Below are 22469 nucleotides of genomic sequence, written 5' to 3'. Positions count from 1 at the left end.
CCCCGCCACACGGTTCTGCGGCTCTGTTTGCACCTAGCAGTAAAAATGGAAACTGCTCACCGTGGGATAAACCTCAGCCTGTGGAATGGCAAAGACAGCTGTCTTTCAACAAACCTACTTGATTTATTTGAAATTCTGTTCCACCCGGAAAAGCTCACAGGTGGCATTTGTGGGACCAGTTTCCTTATCGCAAAAATATATCCTCAGTCATGTTAAAACTTCAAATACGGTTTACTGTGTGATTGTTAGCAAGAGCTTGGCAATCTCTGGTACCTTAGCCATGACACCCAAGAGCATGTGTAGAAAGACTTCTGTGACAGTTTGCAGTGACACTTGAATGCACCCCTGCACAGGTGTGCCTGCACATCTCATATCACAGAGGTCCCTCGATGCAGGGGCCATGGGTCCTAAGGTCACAGCATGCCTGAGGCTCACCTTATGGACAGAGACATGCTAAGTAGAGTCAGACAGAGATCAAAGACTCAGACCCTGCCCCACGGGGCAGAAGCTGACTTCTCCCTGAGCTCTGCCATGCACCTCCCAGAGTGGCTGCACCTTCTAGGTGTGCAGGCCTCCTGACTTGGGTACAGAGAGAAACAGACAAGGAGAGGAACAGAGTCTGGCCAGAATCTGGTGCCGGGAGCTTGAATCTGCTGATTATTTGCTCCCCTTTAATGCTCACTTTTTATTTCTAATTAACTTGGTTTTACAGTAAAGTAATATATGGACACAGTTTTTAAAAATTTAGTAACAATTAAAAAGCTTACAAAGATAAAAAGCAGGCCCCTGACCTACCATGCCACCTACCACATCCCTTCCACTCCCAAACCCTAGCCCCACCTCCTATAGGCAACTGCTCCCACCATTCTTAGCATCTCTATTTCTCATGAGCAAATTGAGATTACCGGGTTTTATTTGCTTTCAGACTTTATTTATTTACTTTCTTTAACATGTGGATGCTTTGGACTTTTTATACCAGCCCTCTCTGTGTTTCACCAAGATAGCTATATACCTATAATTTTTGGTTAGACAGTGACTGTATTATTAGGACCATCTATGTATATTCCCTACCATGTTACATAGAGTGCTATTGTGTCTTCTTTTTAATGATATTCTTCTCTGGAATGAAAATCCCCATGTCCTTTTATTTGCTTAGTTTTCCTTCTACTCACCACTATTTTTCCCCCATGCATTTCATCAAATACCTCCATTGCCTGTTAGTATACTGTTTTTAAAATATTAAGAATTTCTGTCTATTTCATCATTCCCTGGCGAGACCTTACTCCTTGCACCCTGTGTCATCCTGTCCATCTGAACAGTTGCTCTGCAGGCCTGCTGCGCATCTGGGCTCCTGAGACGTCCCTTCACCTCCTCTTGCCTTGGTTTAATTCTCTCCTCCCTAAACCCTATCTTACTTTTTCCCGACCTAATTCCTCCTTTTGCTCACTAACATTCTCCCACGGTTTTCTAAGAAAGGGAGGTAAAATCTTTCCTGTCCTTGTAGCTCTGAGAATGTCTTAATTCCACGCCTACCCCTGAAGTCATGTGGCTAGGTATAGAATTCTGGGCTGGAGATTATTGTCATTCTGAATTGTGTAGGCACTACTCCATTTTCTTTTGAATTCCAGAATTATTGTTAAAACATCTGATATCAGATCCTTTGATATGACCAGGTTTGTCCCGCCTCCATCCCAGAAGCTTTCAGAATGGACTCCTTGTCTCTAGCGTCCTGAAATTCTTTGATGTCGTGAGTCCCCCTTGTTTATTGTGCTGGACATTTTGTAAGCTCCTTTGATTTAGAAATGTATGTCCTTCCATTCTAGGGAATTTCCTTACGTCATTTTCCAGAATCTTTTTGTTTTATTTTCTGAGAGAACTTCTTTTTCCAACTGTTTCTACTCTTAAATCTATTTGTTTATGTTAACTCTATTCTTTTTAAGTTTTCAATAGTTCTGTTTTCGAGCAGCTTGCTCTTGTTCCAGGGACACGACACGATACCTTCTTTAATCTCTCTGAATATACTGACTGTTTTTTCTTGCTGTCTGTGCTAACTCTAGCTCATTCATTTCTCTGTGAGTTTTGCCCTTCTTTGTCATATTGAAGGATCTCCACAAATATGTATAGCCTTTGTTCTTATTTAAGAGTGAGGCACTAACATGTTGATTAAAAATTTCTCTACACATGGGCTCTACTATCGGTGAATCAGTGTGACCCCGCCAACTTGGGAGCATGGCCTGTAAAATGTTAATAGCTCTAGAGCTTGCTTGGGGGATATAAGCCCAGCTGTCAGCATCTGGGACCTGGGTAGGGGAACGGAAACTAGGGAGTTTCATCAGAGAGCATTCAGGTTTTCATTTTCTCAGTTCATCCCCTCATCTGGACATTAACAATTTTCAGGAATATATAAGATGATATTTGTGGCATGTGCAGCAGGATAAATGTGTGGGTAACCACTAGTCTGTGCTTTCTGGCCAACCATGACAGTGATTGGAATTGCTCGGGGATCTGGCTGTTTAAGTATTATTCTGTAGAGTGTTGGTCTTGAAAGTAGCTACATGGGGCCAGTAGTCCCTGTCCCCAGATGCCGTCTCTCATTTCACCTCACTGTCCTGTACCCAGTTCAGGCATGACTCTCTCTCCAAGGAGCCTATGAATGTCAACAGAGCATGGGCAGTGCCCCACAGGTATAAGTGATAGAGAAAGTCTTTAAGAGGCCTGGAGTCCACACCAGGCTCTCCCATTTATTAGAACTGTGACGTGGGCAAAGTTACTGAACATCTCCAATCTTTAGTCACTAACTCTTAGCCCAGCCCAATGGAATCTCAAGCTTGCCCAGTTCAATCACTCCCTCCCCAATAAGTGTAGGTGTGAAATACTTCCCTATCGCGACTGTATTAATGTCTCCAGCCACCCTTCCCTCTCTCAACATCACAGGCACCCTGGTGCATAATGAGGATGTTGGGAACCAGACAGGACCAGGCAGGTCTGCAGCATGTGGAGAAATGACTCCCTCTGTGCAGTCAGTGGGCAAGGCAGCTGAGCTGCGGAGGGCCAGGGCGTTCTTAGGGTGGTGGGTGGTCCTCCTTGCTGGAATGAAGGAGGGGCTTTATCCACTGTTCCAGCTCCTTCTCCCCACAGAAGTCCTCACCCCTCCCACTCGCCCAGCTGTTTCCAAACAGCAGGGAAATCTGTGCCCTGCCTCATTATAACAGTCCCTTGATTCTAAGGTGCCATGAATAGAAGTGGCTGCTTCTAAACAAGTAAAACGCAATGCGCACTGGTCCACGTACACTGAAAGGCTCTCAGGTGGTCAGACTTCCACCTCAGGGTCTCAGCCTCAAGCATCATTTTTTCCTGTGACCCCCTGGCCTTGGTTGGGCACCCCTTTTAAACTCCCATGTCATCCTGTACGTGTCTTTTAAAGCGCTCAGGGTAGTCACTGGTTGTGTGATGTCTGTGTGCCGAAGAGATTTTAAGCCCTGAGAACACATGGGCTGTACCTGGCACATGCTCCACTGTGTCCCCAGCACAGAAGGAGCTCAGTCAGTATCCACTGAATGAAGAGAGGTACAGAAAAGGAAAATCCGTGGAGGGTAGCGGTAATGTGAGGAACCACTAACAGCAGAAAGAAGGTGATGCCTCCTAGAAACAGTCCTCCCAGTGGACAAGAAAAATCAAAAGTTTGGTTTAATAAAAAAGAAAAGCAGGTTCACCTGCCATCAGTCCTTGTTCCAGATACCAAATAACCAGAGCGGCTTTGGGACTGCGGGAGTCAGCTCCTAACCCAGAAAGAGCACGTATCTGCCCAACAAGGGGAAACAAGTCACTTTGCTCTCTCTTCCATTGAATGAAAAGAATCCAGCCCTTTATTAAACACCTGAAACAAAGGAAGAGATAAAAGGCCAGAAATGCAACTTTGGAAGGTGAAGCAGTTTATAAAAAATGCCTCGGACTATTTGGTCCCCAGCCGAGGTTACTCTTAAGTGCTGCCATCAGCTATTACACTGGACTGTGTGCATGGGGTTGCTGTCTGGGTCTCTGTACGTGAAGCTGAGTTGCCCATCTCCTGTTGGAAGGAGCCACCAGCCTAGACTTCAGTTGCATTTATCAGGATGCCACCCATTGCAAGCAACAAAAGACAAACTCAATGCGGCTTAAATAAAACAGGCAAATTGTGAGTGAAAATTCATTTTTGTGTAACTATAAAGTCCAAAGCTTCAGGTATAGTTAGAACCAGAGCTCAGTTGAAGTCACCAGGGCTCTTGGTCTCTTGTTTTACTTGTCCCTGTGTCAACCTTCTTCATGCAGTGCCCCCAGCGCTCATCAGACCAGCTTGGTACACTCAGTGGAAAGAATCCTCTTATTTCCTAAAAGTTTCAGTTCAAAATCCTGGGGCTGGTTCTCATTGGCAAAGCTTGGTTAGGTGCCCATCACTGTGGCAGGGGAGGGTGCATTCCTGTGCCTGCTGCGTAGGGGGCAAACTCCACACAAACCACATGGATTGAAATTGAAGGCAGGCAGCCCCTTAAGTAAATGATGTAGGTGTGGGTATGGGAGGGCAGGGCTCTGCTATGCCCCCCACCCCCAAAAGCATGCATGCCCAGCTGGCAAAAGCAACAGCTGTCTGTTATTGCAGCATAGCTGGAGTTAGAATCAGTCCAGCCATCTCTGCACCATCTCAGTCAAGTTGCCAGCCTCTTTGCACTTCTGGTCTCTCATTTGTGCAATGAGTAGGGTGGGCTCTATGGACCACTCCACCATTGCCCCTCTACACTTGTGCAAATTGAGCCATCTACACCACAGCCAATGGACTGCCCTGGGATGGGGTGCCTTAGCAACATTCTCAACAAATGGATTGGTTGGTTATTTCAGGCCAAATTGTGTCATAAAGCAGCAAAAAAACAGCCCGGAAAATCTCCCAACATTGTTGGTTAGGGTCTCAGAAAAATTCAAAGCTGGTTTGGATGGGACACACTCCCCAGAAGTGACCATCCTCTCTGCCACAAACAGGTACATCCCATTGGAACCTAGACGGAAGATTTCTTTTGCCTAAAATTCTTTTGGAAACAGGGCTCCCGCCAAATTCATCTGGCATACTGTGCTCTGGGTAGAAGTAATTATTTTTACGAGGCATTATTCATGTCTAGTCTACCTGAGGGCCACCCCAAGTAATGCTTCTCTGGCTATTAAAGGCTTTATCAGGCACGCAGCGTCTCTAGCAGTTTCCTTTAGGGGAAAAGAAAAAGATTCCCCTTGAAGTTTACCACCTCCAGCGGCAATTTGCTGCCCGTTTCAGGGCCACGTTAAGTGGTTGGCACCTGAAGAAAGGGCAGTCTTTTCCTTTCAAGTGGAGCCGGAACATGGGAGTCATAAGTGAAAGAAGGGCGCTGGGAGAAGTGTTTCCATGCGGCCAAGGTAGCTTTCTTGTTTTGTTGTGAGCTGGCAAACCTCAACATGCTCAAGCAGCGTTTTGTCAGATTTCTCAAATGCTGACGTGGCACTGGCCCAAATGAATGGAGATGTTATTTTAGTGCTAGGAGAGATTTATTTAATGTACAGATGCAGCCACTACAGAGGCCCTTTTAATCGACCGGGGGCTCTGTTCCCGGCTCTTTGACTCTCTGCAAGCCCCTTCCTCACTCTGGGGGACCCGTGTGTGCTGTGACATTGCGGAGTGTCCCCCTTCCCTCTCCATCTCCCAGGGCAGTGACATAAGTGATGACAATAATTACAATTAAGATGCTTTGTGCAAGGAAAAGCAGTTTGCAACGTTCCCTTTCCTTCCCCAGCTTGCCTAGAATTCAGAGACTGGGCAGCTGGATAAAAGAAAAGGCACCCACGGTGGAACTGACTTGCCCAGCTCCAGGCTCCAGCAGAGCAGCCCCAAGGGGAGTGTTTCCTAATCGAGGACCTTGGTTCTGTAGGTGCAGAGGGCGCTGCTCCCTGACTCCTCGCCTCTGAAATGAGAAATCCATCAGTTGAGCTGAGCCTCAGATACCAATATCTTGCACCTTGATCTTAGCCAAAATAAACGGGAAGGGAAGCACAGAGGAAGCCACGGCCACATGTGAGGTTTGGCTCAGCCAGACCTATGCTTTCAAGGCAAGACAAGAGCAGGGAAGCCACAGACAAAACGAGGGGTGGGGGGTGTTGGAGAAAGGGGGGAACAATCACCAGACTCAGGGGCAGAGGGGAAACTGGAGCCAGGACAGTTCTCATTCCCATCCCACTCAAGGCCGCTATTTATAATAGTTTGTAATATCCCTTCACTGTCCCAAAATGAACTACGTGGAAAATATAACCTGTTTCTCTACACGCTGCCAAAAAAATAAAATCTATAGGCTGCTCCAACTATAATAGCAAGAAATAAAAGGAGAGTAGTTTATAATAGGATAATATATGTTTTAGTGTATAAATGCTTGGGCACAACTACGAGAGGAGACGGGAGGCAGTAGCCAGACGCTGTTTGGACATCTCGACCGCAAACCAGGCCTCCTTCGTGAGGGGATCCTCTGAAACAGTCAAGTTGCAGGCAAAACAAAATGTGCTTGTCTCTCTCTTTCACAGGACTGTAGTTATTTTTCAGAAATTCCACGTGCGAGACGTACTTTGCATTTAGGTGTACACAGAGGCCTAGACGTGGAGCATGCTTTCCAGGCGCGTGGATGCCAAGCAGAGCGCTTGAAGCACTGAGGGCGTGGAACCATTCTTGTTGGGGGCCACCCCATGAGTTGTAGGCCTTCCAGTTACTGTGACAAACTACAAACTTCCAAAACAGCCCCCTAGGGGGTGATGCAGCCCCATTCAGAACTTTAAGAAAATGGGCAGCAGACTTCTGAGTCGGGCCTTGAGCTCAAATCCCAGCTCCAACAGGTCCCAGCAGCTGTGTGGCCCTTGTTAAGTCACTTACCTGCCTGCGTCTTATCTTTAAAATGGAGAGAGCATCTTCTTTCTCCCTGAGGTTGCCCAAAGCTTTGGTGGGATATAATGCTTAATTGGGTGCCTGGCCCATTGTGCGCCCTATGTATGCCCTGTGTTAGGTCCAGTTCCTGCAGCCCTATGTGGCCTGGGCGGTGTCTTCTGGGTGTTATCTGCCTCCACAGAGACAAAGGCTGTGGTCTCTGAGCTGCAGTGCCCCCCTTGGGCATGGGCTTGCATTAGGCCACCTTGTTTCCAGGGACCCTCCTCTCCTGTCTCCTTCAGAGAAAGGCAGCGAGCATGAAGGCCTAGGGGCTTCGAAAGGTGCCGAGAGCATCCTTGGAGCTCTTTTTGGCTTCCAGGAAACTGACCGGTTCACAGAAGTTGGCAAGAAAAACTTAAGCATAAAGCAAAATGTGTGAGAAAATATGTGGACTTATTAATCTCATATTAAGCAGATGTTAGTCTTTTCTATAGGGATGGCCTCATTAAATACATATTCTCTTTTTAGTAATTTTAAGGTGACTCCCTTTAGTTCACTTTAGATATTTGTTTTTTAACTTGTACTTTCAAGTCAGAAAGATCTGGTTCTCGCAGAGTCCCTCCCAGCTCCCAAATCGGACATTTCTGTCATGAGCCTTTCAGCTTGGCCACTCGGAAACCTCCGTGTCCTCAACGGTTAGAGGTGACAACGACAATCTCTACCTGTGAGGGTTTTACCAAATGTTCTGATTTATAAACTCGCAGCAGAGTTTGGAATCTTCTGGGTACTTGTGATTACAGATGAAACGTTCCACAGTGGTTCGAAGCCTGAAGTTCCCGCAGGTGTCACGGAACCTACAAGGAGTCCAGTCCAGCAAATTAAATTAACCTGGGTCCTCTCATGAAGGGACCTCCACATCTTAGCAGGCAGATTGGTGAGTGACAGTGTATCAGTCTTGGAAAAACTGTGTGGAGACTCAGCTACAGGGACTAGAACAGGATATCTAGTATACTCAAAGCATGTGTTTAATGTGCAGAGCTGAGCCTGCGTGTACACATGGGACGTTTATTGACTGTTAGCTGCACACCTGACACTGTGCTAGGCTCAGGACTCACATCAGCTCATTTAAGTCTCCCAACATCCCCTAACAGCGTGTGTGACTCCTGCCCCGTTGTGCAGATGAGGAAACTGACTGGGAGGGCACATGGCCCGTATCTGAGACGGGCAGGACTCAGACCCAAGTTCACTTTGACATTTTTTTCAGTCCAGACATAAGTATAAGGAAACAGACAGAGATGGAAACTAAGAAACTACTAAAATTGTGGGGCCTCATAACATTGCTGAGGCTTCTCGCCTATAGAGGTGGGACTCGTGACATTCCCCACCCTTGACACAGACAGGATGGGCCAAGCTCACGGGGCACCAAGGAGGCCCCAGCACAGGCGGGCGGGCAGGTGGCCCATGACATGGGACAGAGGAGGGACTGGTCATTACAGTGGGGCCCTCACAGGACACCATCATCTTTTCCATTTGAAGACTTTTGTGTGTGTTGAAAGGTCCGGTTTCCACCGAGCAGGGGAAGAGTTAATATAAAGCTGATGAATTCATCGCGCCCCTGGCCTGTGGAGAGAGCTGCTGGGACACTCCGGGCAGCCTCAGGGACCCACACGGTCACGTTGGAGAGGGCTCTGCAGGCTGTTTGAACACGTGAGAGGAGGGCGACGGAGCTCAGTGCCACAGCCTGGGCTCTGTTACAGGACTGGCCTTGAGTGGCTGTGGGGAGAGGCCGAGGACCTGGCATCCGATTGGACTCTGCGGCCGCTCCCCTTTGTTCGGCGGGTCACACATGAGAAAGGGCTGCAAACCTCAGTCCATGCGTTTCAAGTGGGCGATCAACAAGCTTTATTTGAACTAAAACGAGTTACTCTCCTAAGCCTCAGTTCTCCGGATGGGAGGAGGCATTCGGTGAATCTAGTGTCCTTTTAATCTTTCGCAGGTTCCACCTGAGGCGAGGGTGGGAGGAGGCGTTTAATCCTCAAATCACAGGGGCATTTCCTGAGTCACCCATTCCTCTGTCAGCGGTCCCTGTATATAGGTCACTAAGCATATCCCTGGTCCTCACTCCGACAAGCCTGCAGGGAGCCTTCACTGGGCGTCTGCCTGTGACTTCTGCCAGGCTGTCTGCTCCCAGCACTGGTGAGGCTGGAAGGGGCCAAGCTTCAGCATCCTGCAGCTTCCCAGGCCTGCTAGAGAGAAGAGTGCGTGTTGGGCATACTCCCCTCTGCTCTGGAGCCTCCCCACCTACCCACCCTGACTTTGGGTTTAGACCCAAGGTAGGAGCAGGAAGGTGGACACCACGGGTCTGTCCCACCGCCCACCATCACCTTGGCTTCCCTGGATTCTCTTTTTCCAGCCAGGTCCTCTTTCCTGTGCAGTCTCTTTAGGGGGGCTGGAGGTTGGGTAAAGAGGGTAAGAACTGACCCAGGCAGTTCCCCAATCGTCCCTCCAGTCCTGAGAGTCCCAGGGGCCTCTGCTTTTGAGACTCAAAAATCCAGAATTCACTCCTTTGTTCTCTGAGTTCCACGTGCCCTCCCTTCCCTGAGGCCCTCAGCTTGGAATGCTTTAGCTGAGGGAATGGAGAAGAGCCAGGGGGTGCCAGCAAAGTCTGGCAAGAATGTCGGTAACAATTGTGTTTCAAATTGTTATCCCTCAGAAAGCAGGAGAGGCAGCTGATTAACTGCCTCGTGCCTGGAGTGCAGTGCACTTGTTCATTCCTTCACTCATTCAGTTTTGAGTGAAAGCCTGCTGGGCACCCAGGAGCCTTTGGGGAAAGAATAAAGGTCTGAGTTGAGGGCCCTGGAAGCCAGGCAGCCTGGCTCACCACTGAGGCCTCCGTCAACGGAGAGGGTTCCTAGGGGTGGGGCTTGAGAACCGGATTTGGACTTCCTGCCGAATTAGGAAAGGAAGTGCTGCCCCACCCTGACAGCCCACCCTCGGCACGCACAGGGGCCTGAGCAGGCAGCCTGTTCCGAGAGCCTGCTCGGGAACCCAGATGAGCGGCCCCGGGGTTGCCAAGCACGTGTTCAGGAGCCATCACTTAATGACGGAAGATGACTTTCCCATCCTCAACATCTGCCTGATTAATGTATGGGACGAAACTGCTATCCTTCACTCCGAAGCTGATTCCCAAATATTCCAAGCTCCTGAAATTCCAAGGGGTCGGAGAAAAAAGTGCTTGATTACTCCAAAATGCTGTCTGCCCCTCTCATTAATGCTCCCCGGCTCGCTCCCTCCTCCCTCCCCGCTCATAATCACCTTGCGTGCAGCTGTTCCAGGAAGATCTGCCTTGGGCCAGGTCTGCTGTGCTGGACACATCTGCCCCCCAGGTGTTTGACTTAGAAATGGGTCTCTGGGTGGCCAGAGGGAACCGGGCCCAGTGGCCCGCTGGACTTGCCTTTGCAGATGGCCTTGCTGTAGAAGCACACTCATCACATGGGCTTCCCTTGCCCCGTTCTCTTGTCCTTTCTGTGGTCATTTGAAATGGAGACACTGGATAGAGGTTGGGGCTGATGGTCTTGTTGACTCACCATCAAGAGGGCAATTCTGCTTGTGGTGAGCTGTCCCCCAGGTAGTCTGCAGTTTTTCTTTGCACCTCCTTGTTGGTCCTGGTCATTGTAAAGACAAGAGAAGTGCAGTTTCTTCGCTTTCATCAGCCAGCCAGTGGTCTTGGGGCTCCCACGCTCTCCAAGACCATTCCAAGCTTGAGGTTTTGCATGTGGCCTAAAATGCTCTCGTCACTCTCCCTCCTCACCTGGTCCCGAGGGCCTCATGAATTCCTACTCATCCTACATGTCCTGCCTGTTGATCTAATATGTCCCTCACTCTACCTGCAGAAAAGGCAGTGTGTCCACAGAGTCATCGTAAGGTAACAGTCCAATCCCCTGAACAAATCAGTCATAGAATCAGGAGCAGACAGAACCAATCTGAATGTTCTTATAAGTGGTGCAAATATTCTGGATCGTTTAAATAGAAACTGATGTGAAGCCCTCGCAGTCTACATTTTATCTGACAGAAAAACACAGAGAGAGAGCTTGCTAGAGCTCACACTGTAGAAACCTCCGTGACTGCACTCTGTGAGCTGAAAACAAGGGTGAAGGTCACTGCCTAGTAGGGAAACTTCAGGCCTATCACTTACTTCTCTCATCCTTGGTCTTATTGTGTAGTGTGACTGGGAGCACTGCCACCTTGCACAGTGTTGTAAGGGTTGCTAGAAAGTATCTAAAGCTTCTAGCAGATGCCTGGCATAGTAGGGAGTTTAATAATTGGTATTAATGAATGTTATCATTAATATTACTATTGTTATTATGTGATATAATTCTTATGACCTAATTTATAAAATAATTTGCATCATGCAATATGTCTTATGTAATTCTGAGATGTGTCTAGTGAGCAAACATGTTTATGAAATAATTCATTTGCAAGCAAAATCGAAACGTTGACATTTACCAAGCTAAAATGACAGCGCCTTGAGTTGGGGGATGCACATCCAACCGTCCCGTCATTCATTCGACATGTATTCACAAGTGCCTGACTGAGCTGGGCACTTGTTTAGTTGCAGGGAATACAGGTGTAAACCAGGGGCCTCTGACATCCAGGAGCTTACCTCTAGTCAGGTGTGAATGAAGCACAATGAATAATACATAATATAATCTAATGCCAAGTATTGATAAGAATATTTGAAGAAAAATAAAACAGGTTTGACTGTTGACAAGAGGATCATCAGAATAGTCTGTAGACCTAACAAAGTCAGGTTTATTCCTACTGCTGGGAGGGACAACACCACCCTGACAAGGTCTAAGGAGTGTCCCAGAAAGGGAAGGTCAGACAGATACAGATAGGGTCCTTGGGTCTGGGCCACTCTCCCAGGGTGGAATCTGATTGAGGTTTGGCTACTTTAAGAATGGTGGACCTCTCAAGTCTTGATAAATCAACAGTGTTTGGTAATGGGCAGTTTTCCTAGTCGAGCCATCTGTTATCCTAAGTAGTCTATTGTTCAAATAAATTGGTTTGGGGGATGTTACTCAAGTAAATCATGAAGTAATTTTATTTTATAGTCTTATCTTTCTAGGCAAGAATTTTCTGGAGTAAATAGTAAAGTGATATTGATGGAGACAGCCTTGGTTCCCAGTCCTGATAGGTAGCTGCGGACACAAGCTATCTCCATGCTTTCAAGGTTGAGTGTGCAACAGAGGTCACCCCAGGTAATTGCTTGGGGTGTGTCGTGTGGCCCCCAGTGTACTGTTTGCAGATTTAGCAAATTAGAAATATTTTATCTGGCAACCCTCTCGGAGTGGTATGAATTTTTCAGTGAATTGTATATATTTTAAATCTACATTTCCAACTTCTCCTGAGGCATCAGGCTATCTCACAGTATCCAGATCATGTTCCCACAAGGCATCAGCTGAGCTGAGCTGAGATGCTCCCTTTACAGCTGCACCGAGTGGTTTCTCACTCGGCACAGTTCCAACCAACCCTGGAGGATCTGAGTTTGGGAGCTCCAGCTTCCTCAGATGAGCTGAGTGTGCTTGGATAAGTCCCTTTTCTTCTCTGAGTCCTAAAACATGAGCTGAAGAATCCAAGGAGCTGGACACGTCCCTCCAGCCCTGTGAGCCACCCACGTGGATATTTTAGTGCTGCTTGGCATTAAACACTGTCTCATCGAGCTCAGAGGTGTTTGGCAAATACATGTGACCATTCCATTATGGGTTTTGAAATGTTTGGAAATCTGACCCTTGATTTTGTTATAAAGCCTTTGGTAACTGTTATTAGGTGGTGACCTAATAAGAAATTGTTAACTGGGGAGCTATAATTTGGAAGCTTATAATTTCCTTAATGGACATTGATTGCTGTGACCCTGATTAAAATACAATGAAGCCTGGGGCTTAAATGTTTTATTCTGAAAGGCTGAAAGGATGGGAATTGACTCTAAAAAAATGTATTGGCTTGAAAACTTTATTGAAATAATATTATTTGAAGAGTTTTGTGAGCATAAAATGATCTGACAAAAACTTTTCGATGCCAGCTCCACTGGCCTCAGAAAGCTGAGGGAATATAGGTTTCTGCAGATGAAGTCTGGAAAAATGCTTCCAGATTACCTCAGGGGTGAGCAGAAAATCATTATTCCGTTCCACAGCCCCGCGAACTCTTTTCAACATTGATCCTGTCAAATAATTAGAGCCTAAATGCAGGAAGCATTCATAATTGTCATTTATTATACCTTACCAAAGGTGACTATTCCCAAGGAGCTCTGACAGGGCAAAACAAAGTGATTATGGAAGAAACATGTAGGCATATAGGTCGGGCCTTTCTCCACACATTCCCAGAGGCCAATTCCAGACAGTGGGTGGGGACGGTTTCAGATTAAAATAGGCCTCGGAAGCTAAGCGTCTTCAAAGAAAATCTTCTGCTATCGCGTTGTCAATCAAGCCATAATGAGTCCTGTTTCCCCTCCCTCTCTCTCACCACAGGCATGTATCATGTGGCTCTTTGTTACTTAAAAGCATGTATAAGAAAGATTACCACCCCCCCCATACCACAGGGAATACTTCAGAAGTGAAATATGCAACCGGTTAAGGGGTTATATTTAAAATACCTCCTCCCCTTTCGTAATTGTATTTCTTCACCCGGCATAGGCTTAAAATATGAGGTGAGTCTGCTGTTGTGAGAATGTTTCCTCCCCCCTAATTTTTGAAATAATACCATACCTTGGAGATTAATGTTCCGGCTTTACCGAGATTATAGCAAACGGATATTGCTTTGATGTAAATATTTTTTTCAGAAGGTTGTTGCTGATCATTCTTTCTCCCCTGTAATCTTTTAAGAAAGCCTTTGGACCCGCCAGCCTGACACCCAGGAGTGCGCCCAGCTGTCTGTCCTTCCCCCTTGTCTCCGCGAGGATACTCTGTTCTCAATTTCTCCCAAATTAGTCCCAGGATTTCAGTTGTCTTTTTTTGTCCAACATTCCATCATGCAATTCATTAAAATCTTCACATGAAATATTTAACAGATGAGCTATGTCATAATTCACATTACAGTTTTAAATGGTTATTCATGTGGTAAGTCATTTATCCTGGACATTCGCAGACCCCTGGAATGGGCTCCCATTTGAAGTGAGGACGGTTAGAGCTCTTTCCCTCGAGGCTCCAGAACGGTGGCCTTCTTCCAAACCCCCGGTTAATCGTGAAATATTCCAAGAGAGTGACATTCAGACGCATTGTTAGTTCTACTTGCAATTAACTGTTTTGAAAACAAACAGAAGAAACATTTAAACAAATGTGGCTTGGCTAACAGCTATTGCAGTTGACCGTTAATTAAGGCAAGTTGGAATCTAAATATGCCAGGCCTTGTTACTGTCACCGCTAGCAGCCCTGGCCATTGTGAGCAAAGGAACGGACGGAAACGCAGGGACTCTGTGGAAGGGGAGCCGAGGACAGGGTGGGAGACATCAACTCTGTCCTATAAAACAGCCACTACCCTGCGTGAGACAGATGACCAGTAGGAGCTCATTTCCTGCCTGAGATAATGTATGGCCAACATTTACTTGTAGAATTGGGGTTTTAGGGAAACTTGCTCCACTCCTAAGTGATGAAATACATGGGAAATCCTTAGCAGGTATTCTGTTTATTAACTTACTATAGTTTTATTGTCCCTAATAAAGATACAGTTTCCTACCATATCCCTGCCCATGGATTGGACTCTGTTAGAAGAAAACACTCCTGTTTGTGGGCCAAACCAGCTCAGGGCAGCTCTGGGATGGGTTTCTCTGCCTGCGCACTGGAATGAAATAATTGTCCACATGCGACTCACAGTAGCCACCCCGTGAGAGGCTCTGTGGCCAGGTAGCCTGGCTGATGGGCACGTGGAGCTGATGGTGCCGGTATTAGGATGATAACCCTCTTGGTTCTCTATGCCGACCTGTGTGGCCTTGTCCTGAGGGTGCACAAGTGATCACAGTAACAGAAGGGGTAAGCGACAGGGTTTGAATGGTGGAGCACACCTTTCATTGGTCCAGGAGAGGGGAGAAATCCATTCCATAAGCTTTCTCACCTAAAAGATAACCGTCTTCCGTGTTCTGCCTCATTTTGCCAGTGCTCACATTACCCTTTCCCTCCGTCTTCATTACCATAATTGTGTAGTGTTTACCCACTGATATCACACCCTGAAGGTCATTGCCAGCAGTGGACAGTATGGCCTTATCATGGACGAATTTCTGTTCGATCTTAATACATTGGCATGAAAGGTTTACTTGGTGGTGAAATATAAGAATAAAGGATAAATGCTCTAGGAACCCATCATAACATGAATGTTGACACCCCTACCAAGCATTTCGAGTGTCCTAATACACATCACTTTATTTTGTATCATTTATCTGCATCCCACAAAAGTTCTGTTTACAGGAGAAAGCCAGTGTGACCCTCTTTGTAAGACAGACAGGTGAGTTGACATACCCAAGAGCATAGAGCTGAAGCCTTAGAAAACAGGTCGAAAACCAGTTCTCCTGGTAAAAACACATTTCTGGTTAAAATTCCTTGATGACGATGGCAGGATTGTTTTACTGTCCCCTGCATGAGCTCTCCATGTGCATGGGAATATATTGTATGACTAGAGGACTGGGCGAATGGAAGTAGGGGTGTTTGTGTGAGCCTGCGTGCCAGGCATGGTAAACCCTATTTTACAAACCGGATTTGTGCTCCTAGGGGTATGTTGCAACTGGGGGCCAAGCCCACAGAAAATTATTTCTAAATGAATACAATATGAAAGAGTTATTTTATTTCTAATTTTACATGTAACATTGTTCTTTGGTGAGTCTCGGATTACACTTGAATGCATGTCTATTAACCTGATATGAGATGCATGCATGATTTCATCTTGAATGCATTTGAATATAATAGCACTGGAAATGTAATTTGTATTCTCAAATTTTCTAAAGCAAAATAAATAAATCCTGGGGGTGGTAGCCACATTGCGCATATTGCATTGATTTCTTCGGGTTTCTCTCAAACTAATTACCAACTTCCCCTTGCAAATCCAGGTCTTCTCACATGGGCAGTTCTATCTGATCTAAATCCTCATACCTAAGTCAGCCTCATTTCTCCCACCTTCGGGGAGTAGGTAGCATGGCGAGTTTACCTTCCATCCTTAAATAGTACCAGTGTCCAGTTCCTCTCTCTAATGCCTCCTGTTACCACGATCACTGTCCAGGACAACTCTTGCTGCGGCAGAAATGCTTTAGATCTACATGGTCCAGTGCAATAGCCACTAACTCCCTGTGGCTATTGAACACTTAAAATGTGACTAACTGCAACTCAGGAACTAAATTATTAATTTTATTTCACTTTCACTTAAGCCACATGTAGCTAGTGGCCACTAATTTGGGCAACCCAGGGCCAGAGCATTTGATTGGGGTCAGTTGTCTGTCCCAATTCAAGTGCAGTAATTGCCATTCTGCAAACGGAATGGCCTCTCCGTTCTGGTGCTTGGGTGGTGCTCTGGGCTCGTCTCCATCAGCTCTGAGAGCTGAGGCGCGATCCTCTCTTCACCGACCTGACTGCCCTCCCAGGCCCCGCCCTGGCTGCTGCATCCCTCATGTCTTCATCTTGTGCCTTCCCCGCCTAGCACGTACTGGCTTTCTGATAAACATGGGAGGGGGAGAAGGGCGGCTAACAGTAGGTAGAAGGAAGTTAGAGAGTTGGAGAAAGAGGAAATCTGGAAGTTAGATGCCTCATGGTAGGTCTGTGGCCTGGATTGCAGAGCTGAAAATCTGTTCTCTGGGCCTCTTAGAGTATTGAGGTGAACAGGCAACCCGAATAACTAAACGAGATGGTGGTACTTCAGATGCCTGAATATTTCATGTAAAAGGCTCTGGGGCTCTTTGGGAAGGCAATTCTCCTAACATTGATCCTGCTGTTCTGTTGGTTTCCGAAGACCATCGCAGTGTCGCGGGGTCACTGTCCTAAGAGGCTCACCCAATATGTATGGGTGTGTTGGGGAGGGTCTCAAGGGTCTATTCTGCTCCTGGGAGGTGAGTGAGGTACCACCAGAGGTGGTCATGGAAATGGGACTCTGTCCCTGTCCTCCTGTTGGGGGTTCCCAGCTGGGAGCCTGGGAGTGGCCCTAATGAAATGGGAGTGAGGAACACCACCAACTCCAGGAGAAATATGTTGATGATTTTCTGGACTGTCTAAAAAATTTTAAACCCAGGGATGGTGTTTTTATTTTCTGCATTCTCTTTGGGACTTGGGTTTCACTAAAGCATTTTCTGTCTTTGTTTTCTTTATTAAATTAACAAGATTGACTTGAATCAGAATACACTGTTATGGCTTGAAATGTTGTTGAAAGAGCAAAGTAGGCGGGCATGACAGATATCCCACGTTCCGTTGGAATGGGGGGGAGGAAAAGAGTGGGACTTGCTGAAATTATAATGATATTTTTTCTGATAAAATTTGAGAAAGGAAAAAATAACTTGTAAGAAAACAAAGGAAAACAGTGAAAGGAAGATAAATTTCTGTTTATTGAAGCTCATATTTAATTTTTGGAATAGAGCTGGCCAGGGTGTTCTTAAGCATTTCTGTTTGCTTGTTGGGGGGGTGATTTTTATTCTGGTTTTTGTGGTGTTTACTTGTTTTTTTTGTGTTTTGTTTTGTTTTTTTACTTTGCATTATTTCATGCTGAGGTAATTAACCAAATGCCCCTTAACCAAGGGGCTGCAGCTGCTGAAAACTCATCTCAGTCTCCTTGCCCCCCACTGTCGGGGCCGTGTCTCTAGGGCGTCCTATACCAGGCTCCCATCTTGGACTTTCTAAAATACAGATCTGAGGTCCTGCCACTTCTCTACTTAAAGATCCTAAATGACTCCTCAGGCCCCACAGCAGGAGTCAGCACACTTTTTCTGTAAAGGGCCAAAGAGTAAGTGTTTCGGGCTTCGCGGGCCATTCGGCCTCTGTTGTAGCTCCTCCGCTCAGCCTTGTGGCAGAGCGTGTGCAACGAGGTGCGTGGCTGGGCCCCGATAGAGGTCCGCCTTCAGAAAGAGGCTGAGTAGGCCCTGGAGCCAGCCCCTGGCCTCCAGGATACCCTTCGGATACCTTGGCCTGACCTTCAAGACCCCTCGCCCTTTGACCTCAGCCTGCACAGCCACCCCCCGCTCCCGGTCTTTAACTCCTCAGAAGACACAAGGTCCTTCAAAAGGTTTATCCTTCTGCCTGTGCTGCTTCTGCGCTTGAATTGCCGTCTTTTCTCTGTTCTTTTCTTATGGGTCGGATCTCCCTGCCTTGCCTTACATAGACTCTCACCCATTCCCCAAGGTCAAGGCTGCCCCACCTCTGTGCCCACAGTGCTCTGTGTAAGCCTCTGATGTCCCTTTACCATGCGGCTACTCCCCAGTGGGACGCTGACCGGGCGTGGGCTCTCCTTCCCCTTCGTGCCCGCCTGGAGCTCGGCGTGGAGAAGGCCACTGAGCAGGTGGTCATGAGGCCGACCCCCCAATGCGCCCCTGAGCCCCTTAGCCATGGAGAAGTACAGGGACATAGGTGAGAAGCCACAGACCCAGAGCTGCCGGAGGGGCATGAGGGTCTGGGAGCGGAAACAGCCGGGTCAGCAGGAGAGGACCCGCTGCAGCCAGGAGCCCGCCGGCATCGACCTCACGCCCAGACGAGGGAGTCGAGAGGAGCAAGGAAAGCGGAGCCTCGTAGGGGCATCAGGACCAGGCGAGGATGCAGCCTGCTGGAGTGAGATCAGAGGAGCAGCCGCATGATTAATGGGACGGAGGGACTGACTCATGCGGGAAGATTAAAGCGCTCCGAGGAGCTGGGGTACAGGCTGAAAGGGGCAGATGATAGCAGGCCGCAAGCATGAGATGGATAAACACCCAGGAGGGAGCGACTGGCTTCATTAGGGAGGTGAAAACAAGACTCCATCGCAGGAGGGGAGGGGGGCTCAGAAGGGCACGGGTCACTGATGGAGGAGCTCGGATGGTGGCTGGGCCAGGGGCAGCTCGGGGTGCTGGAGCTGGAAACCCCCTGCGGTGACTCTTTCAGAGAACTATCTGCTTTCATCCTGTAGAGCCTCAAGCCTGCTGTGGTGCTGACCTTGGCCTTGGGGGTGGCCTCAGAAGTACTCTGACTGCCAGCCTGGGGTGGGGAGGGGGTCTGGCTGGAGAGAGGTGCAGGAGGGAGCAGGGCACAGAGGAGAGACAAACCCATGTTCCACCCTCCTCTTAGATACCAGGGAGTGGACTTCAGGATGACGTTGAGGCCCTCTGCAGGGAGCCAGGTTGTTCTGCCTTCCCTGTCTTTGGTCGAACCCCAGATACTCATTCCAAACCCTATCCTGAGAGCACAAGGCCGCTCTCACCCCTGCCTGCAGCAAGCCCAGCATGCTCCCTGGTTCACAGCTTCCTTGGTTGGCTCATCCCAACAGGGAAAAAGCCAGTGAGGCTTTTTGGAAGACAATATTTACTTGAAACTGCATTAAACAGCCCTCCAGCTCCAGAATCAGCTTCCTTCAGGCATCCTCTGTTATTTCCCCCAGGGCTGGGAAGAGCAGCCCATGTTGCCGTAGGTCCTCAATAGCCAAGTCACTAAGGCCGACAGAGAGGCATGCTGGACTCTGGGTGCACATTCGGATCATCTGGGGTGCTTTTCTTAAACTGCCCATGCCTGATGCCTCTCCAAGAAATTCTGATTTACTGGTCTTGGCATGGAGGGGAAGGCACACGGGCATGAGTAATTTTGCTTAAAGGTCTCCAGGTCGTACCCTGGCCGATTCGGCTCAGTTGGTTAAGCATTGTCCCATGCACCAAAATGTCGCCGGTTCCATTCCAGGTCAGGGCACATGCCCAGGTTGCTGTCTTGATCCCCAGTGGGGGTTGTGCAGGAGGCAGCTAATCAATGTTTCTCTTCCCTTCCTGTCTCTTAAAAAAAAAAAAAAAAATCAATAAAAACACTTAAAAAAGTAAAAATAAACTAAAATTTTAAAGATCTCCAGGTTGTTCTGATGTGTTGAGAACCGCCACTGAAAAACCTTTATTTGGGGGTAATTATAATTCATATAAAGTTATTCCTCTTTCTCTGTCTCTAACCACTGACTGTAATTTCACCTGAAAGGTTTCTTAGAAAGCAAGTGTTTACCAATGGATCATCTGTGTGCTTGACACCTTGCCGGGGGCAGCGCCCCATTGGGAAGCAAGAACAGGTCCATGCCCTTGGGGGGCTTCTGGTCCAGAGGGCAGCCCACACCTTGAGCAAAGCAGGATAGAGGTGGAGTAAAGCAGGGTGGAGCCCGAGTGCTGAAACGGCTCATCAGAGGCTTTCTGTTCTGCCAGCTGCAGCTATGCTTGGTTCAGGATAGCCTTAACCTAGAGCCTGACATTCTAGGTGCAGATATAGAGGATGAGACTCTCCAAGTGCACACCCCAGTCGACCTTGACTCTCTGGGCTTCCTTCAACAATGTCTTTAGAAGGTAGGAATGCACTTGCTAGTTATTAGGGTAACAGCCCAAGACCTTCACGAACCTTCAAGTTCCTGCAGTCAATACAGCAGTGATACCTGAGTGGGGCATCTAAAGGGGGGCATGCAAGATTTTAGGAGTATTGAGTGAACTTTTTTTTTGTAGTTGTATATTTCTCTTGAATTATATTATTACTTAGGTTGAAATTACTTTAGGTATTTAAATAAAAGAAAAAAGCATGGAAAGATGAATAACAATACTGGTGGTATATAGATATGGCAAAACTTGGGGAGGTTGTGTGCAATGGGTTGAAGTTTGCAAAACTGCCTGGGAGTAAATGTGTCCCGCAGGCAGTCCGGTATTCCCAGCAGAGTCTCCTTCTTTCTTTCCAAACTCCTCCAAAGCTTTCTCACTACCCTAAGAGCACTTTCTGAAACAGTTTCTGTAGTTACTCTGTCTAGGCTTCGTAGAGAGAAATGCTGCGAGCTTATTCCTGTCATAGTTCTGAGGATCTACCCAATTCCACCTCCTAAAGTTGCAGGTCACTTTCTTAAGTTCTTCCCTTTCTGTGTCTGTCCCTAGGACTATCAGTCACTGTTGCTTTAGGGCGCTTTGCATGGACAATCAGAATTGTGTGACTCCCGCAGAGTTCCTGGGGAGAGGACATCATTGAGATGTGAATCCAGAGGCCAGTTAAACTAAGTCACGTAGCAAAGTGACTCACTTCCAAATACCAGCCTTATGACAAGTGCTTTTCAAATTTTATAGCTCGCTAACACATGGATAGTACACATTTTAGAAATGCAAGTTTCTAAAACCGGAACTCTGAAGAAACAGAGCTCTTCCTATCATTTGTTTTTCATTTCTGTTTTTAGCTTGTGTCGGGGAAGGGGGTAACCATAATGTATGAATTTTAGAAACACTCAAGTAACATTCTAAAGAACCATCTGCCCTCTTCTCAGTTTGCTCTGTATTAAGAGTTCTGTGTGTGCAGGTAACCTTGAGAATTCCTTACCTAAAAGATCAAATGCCTTCCTTGTTCGCATCACTGTAAATTCAGTTTTTATTTGTTTCTATCTGATATGCTTCTATCAGCTTCTTGCCATGACAGATACTTTTCAGTGATTACCTTAAAAAGTTGTGGAAAGGGATCGCTAATGCCTTGCTTTATTTCTAATTTCTCCCAGCTGTAGGCATTCAGATGAAACTCGAATTTTTCCAAAGGAAGTTCTGGACTGCCAGCAGACAGGTGAGTTATAATCGGCACATTGAGGCCGCAGCAGCGCTGTTATTAGACAGGTGCTCACATTCGGGTACCTGGAGCCGAAAAGTGCCAGATTTCCGATGAATGTTTGTGAAATGACCTGCCAGATGCTCAGGTTACCTTTCATTTCACTGCACAGTTCAGGGCTGTCAGCATGTCAGACACCTCATGCTGGGAAGCGGGGAACCTGCTCCTATAAACAGTTTTAATCATGAGATCAAAATAGTGACCTTCCAGAGGATAAATGTTTTCTTTTAATATTGGGGAGTTTTGTGAATTTTCAGTGTCTCTCTTCTAATATTGTCATGCCTGGTTGCTTACCTGTGAACCTCCTTACTGCACTTTTGAAAGCCTTTTGGTAACTAGGTTTAACTGTGCACCCATCTACCCTCTCAGGTGAGAGGGCTCCTCCGTCTTGGAGACTCTGGGGCGTTCTTTCCTGGTACCTGGCTCTCTGTACTAATTTCAGTGGTGTTTGTCCGGTCATCCAGCAGAAATGACAACACATAAGTTGCCTCCATTCTAGAATGATAGATAATTTCTTAAATGAAGATACTGTAGGAAACTATATACTAAGAACACAGACAGGAGCTTTGTTTTGTTTTGTTTTAAAGGCACTGGTGATTAATTAATTTAAAAATAAAAAATTACATAATTATATTTCTTGTTACTCAAAGATTTTTGAGTTCTTAAAAAGAGATCAATATTGAATGACAACATAAATTAAAATACATAACATAAATTAAAATGAAAAAGCGCCAGGTCTCCCCCCGACACACACACACACACACACACACACA

The 22469-nt window shown here is 47.0% G+C and overlaps 1 protein-coding gene across 2 annotated transcripts in view; it reads left to right on the top strand.

Annotated features, from left to right (window-relative positions):
- Positions 1 to 22469, top strand: part of CACNA2D3 (calcium voltage-gated channel auxiliary subunit alpha2delta 3) — a 768096-nt gene that overhangs the window by 659042 nt on the left and 86585 nt on the right. For both annotated transcript variants that reach the window (XM_081159441.1, XM_081159440.1), the window contains one exon: positions 21593 to 21654. In XM_081159441.1, the coding sequence (XP_081015567.1) occupies positions 21593 to 21654 (62 nt within the window). The remainder of the gene's footprint in view (positions 1 to 21592; positions 21655 to 22469) is intronic.

Source organism: Miniopterus schreibersii, assembly GCF_964146895.1.
Source record: "Miniopterus schreibersii genome assembly, chromosome: 15".
Lineage (NCBI taxonomy): Eukaryota > Metazoa > Chordata > Mammalia > Chiroptera > Miniopteridae > Miniopterus > Miniopterus schreibersii.
Note: the sequence above shows the minus strand (reverse complement) of the source record. Positions and strands in the feature narration are given on the sequence as shown.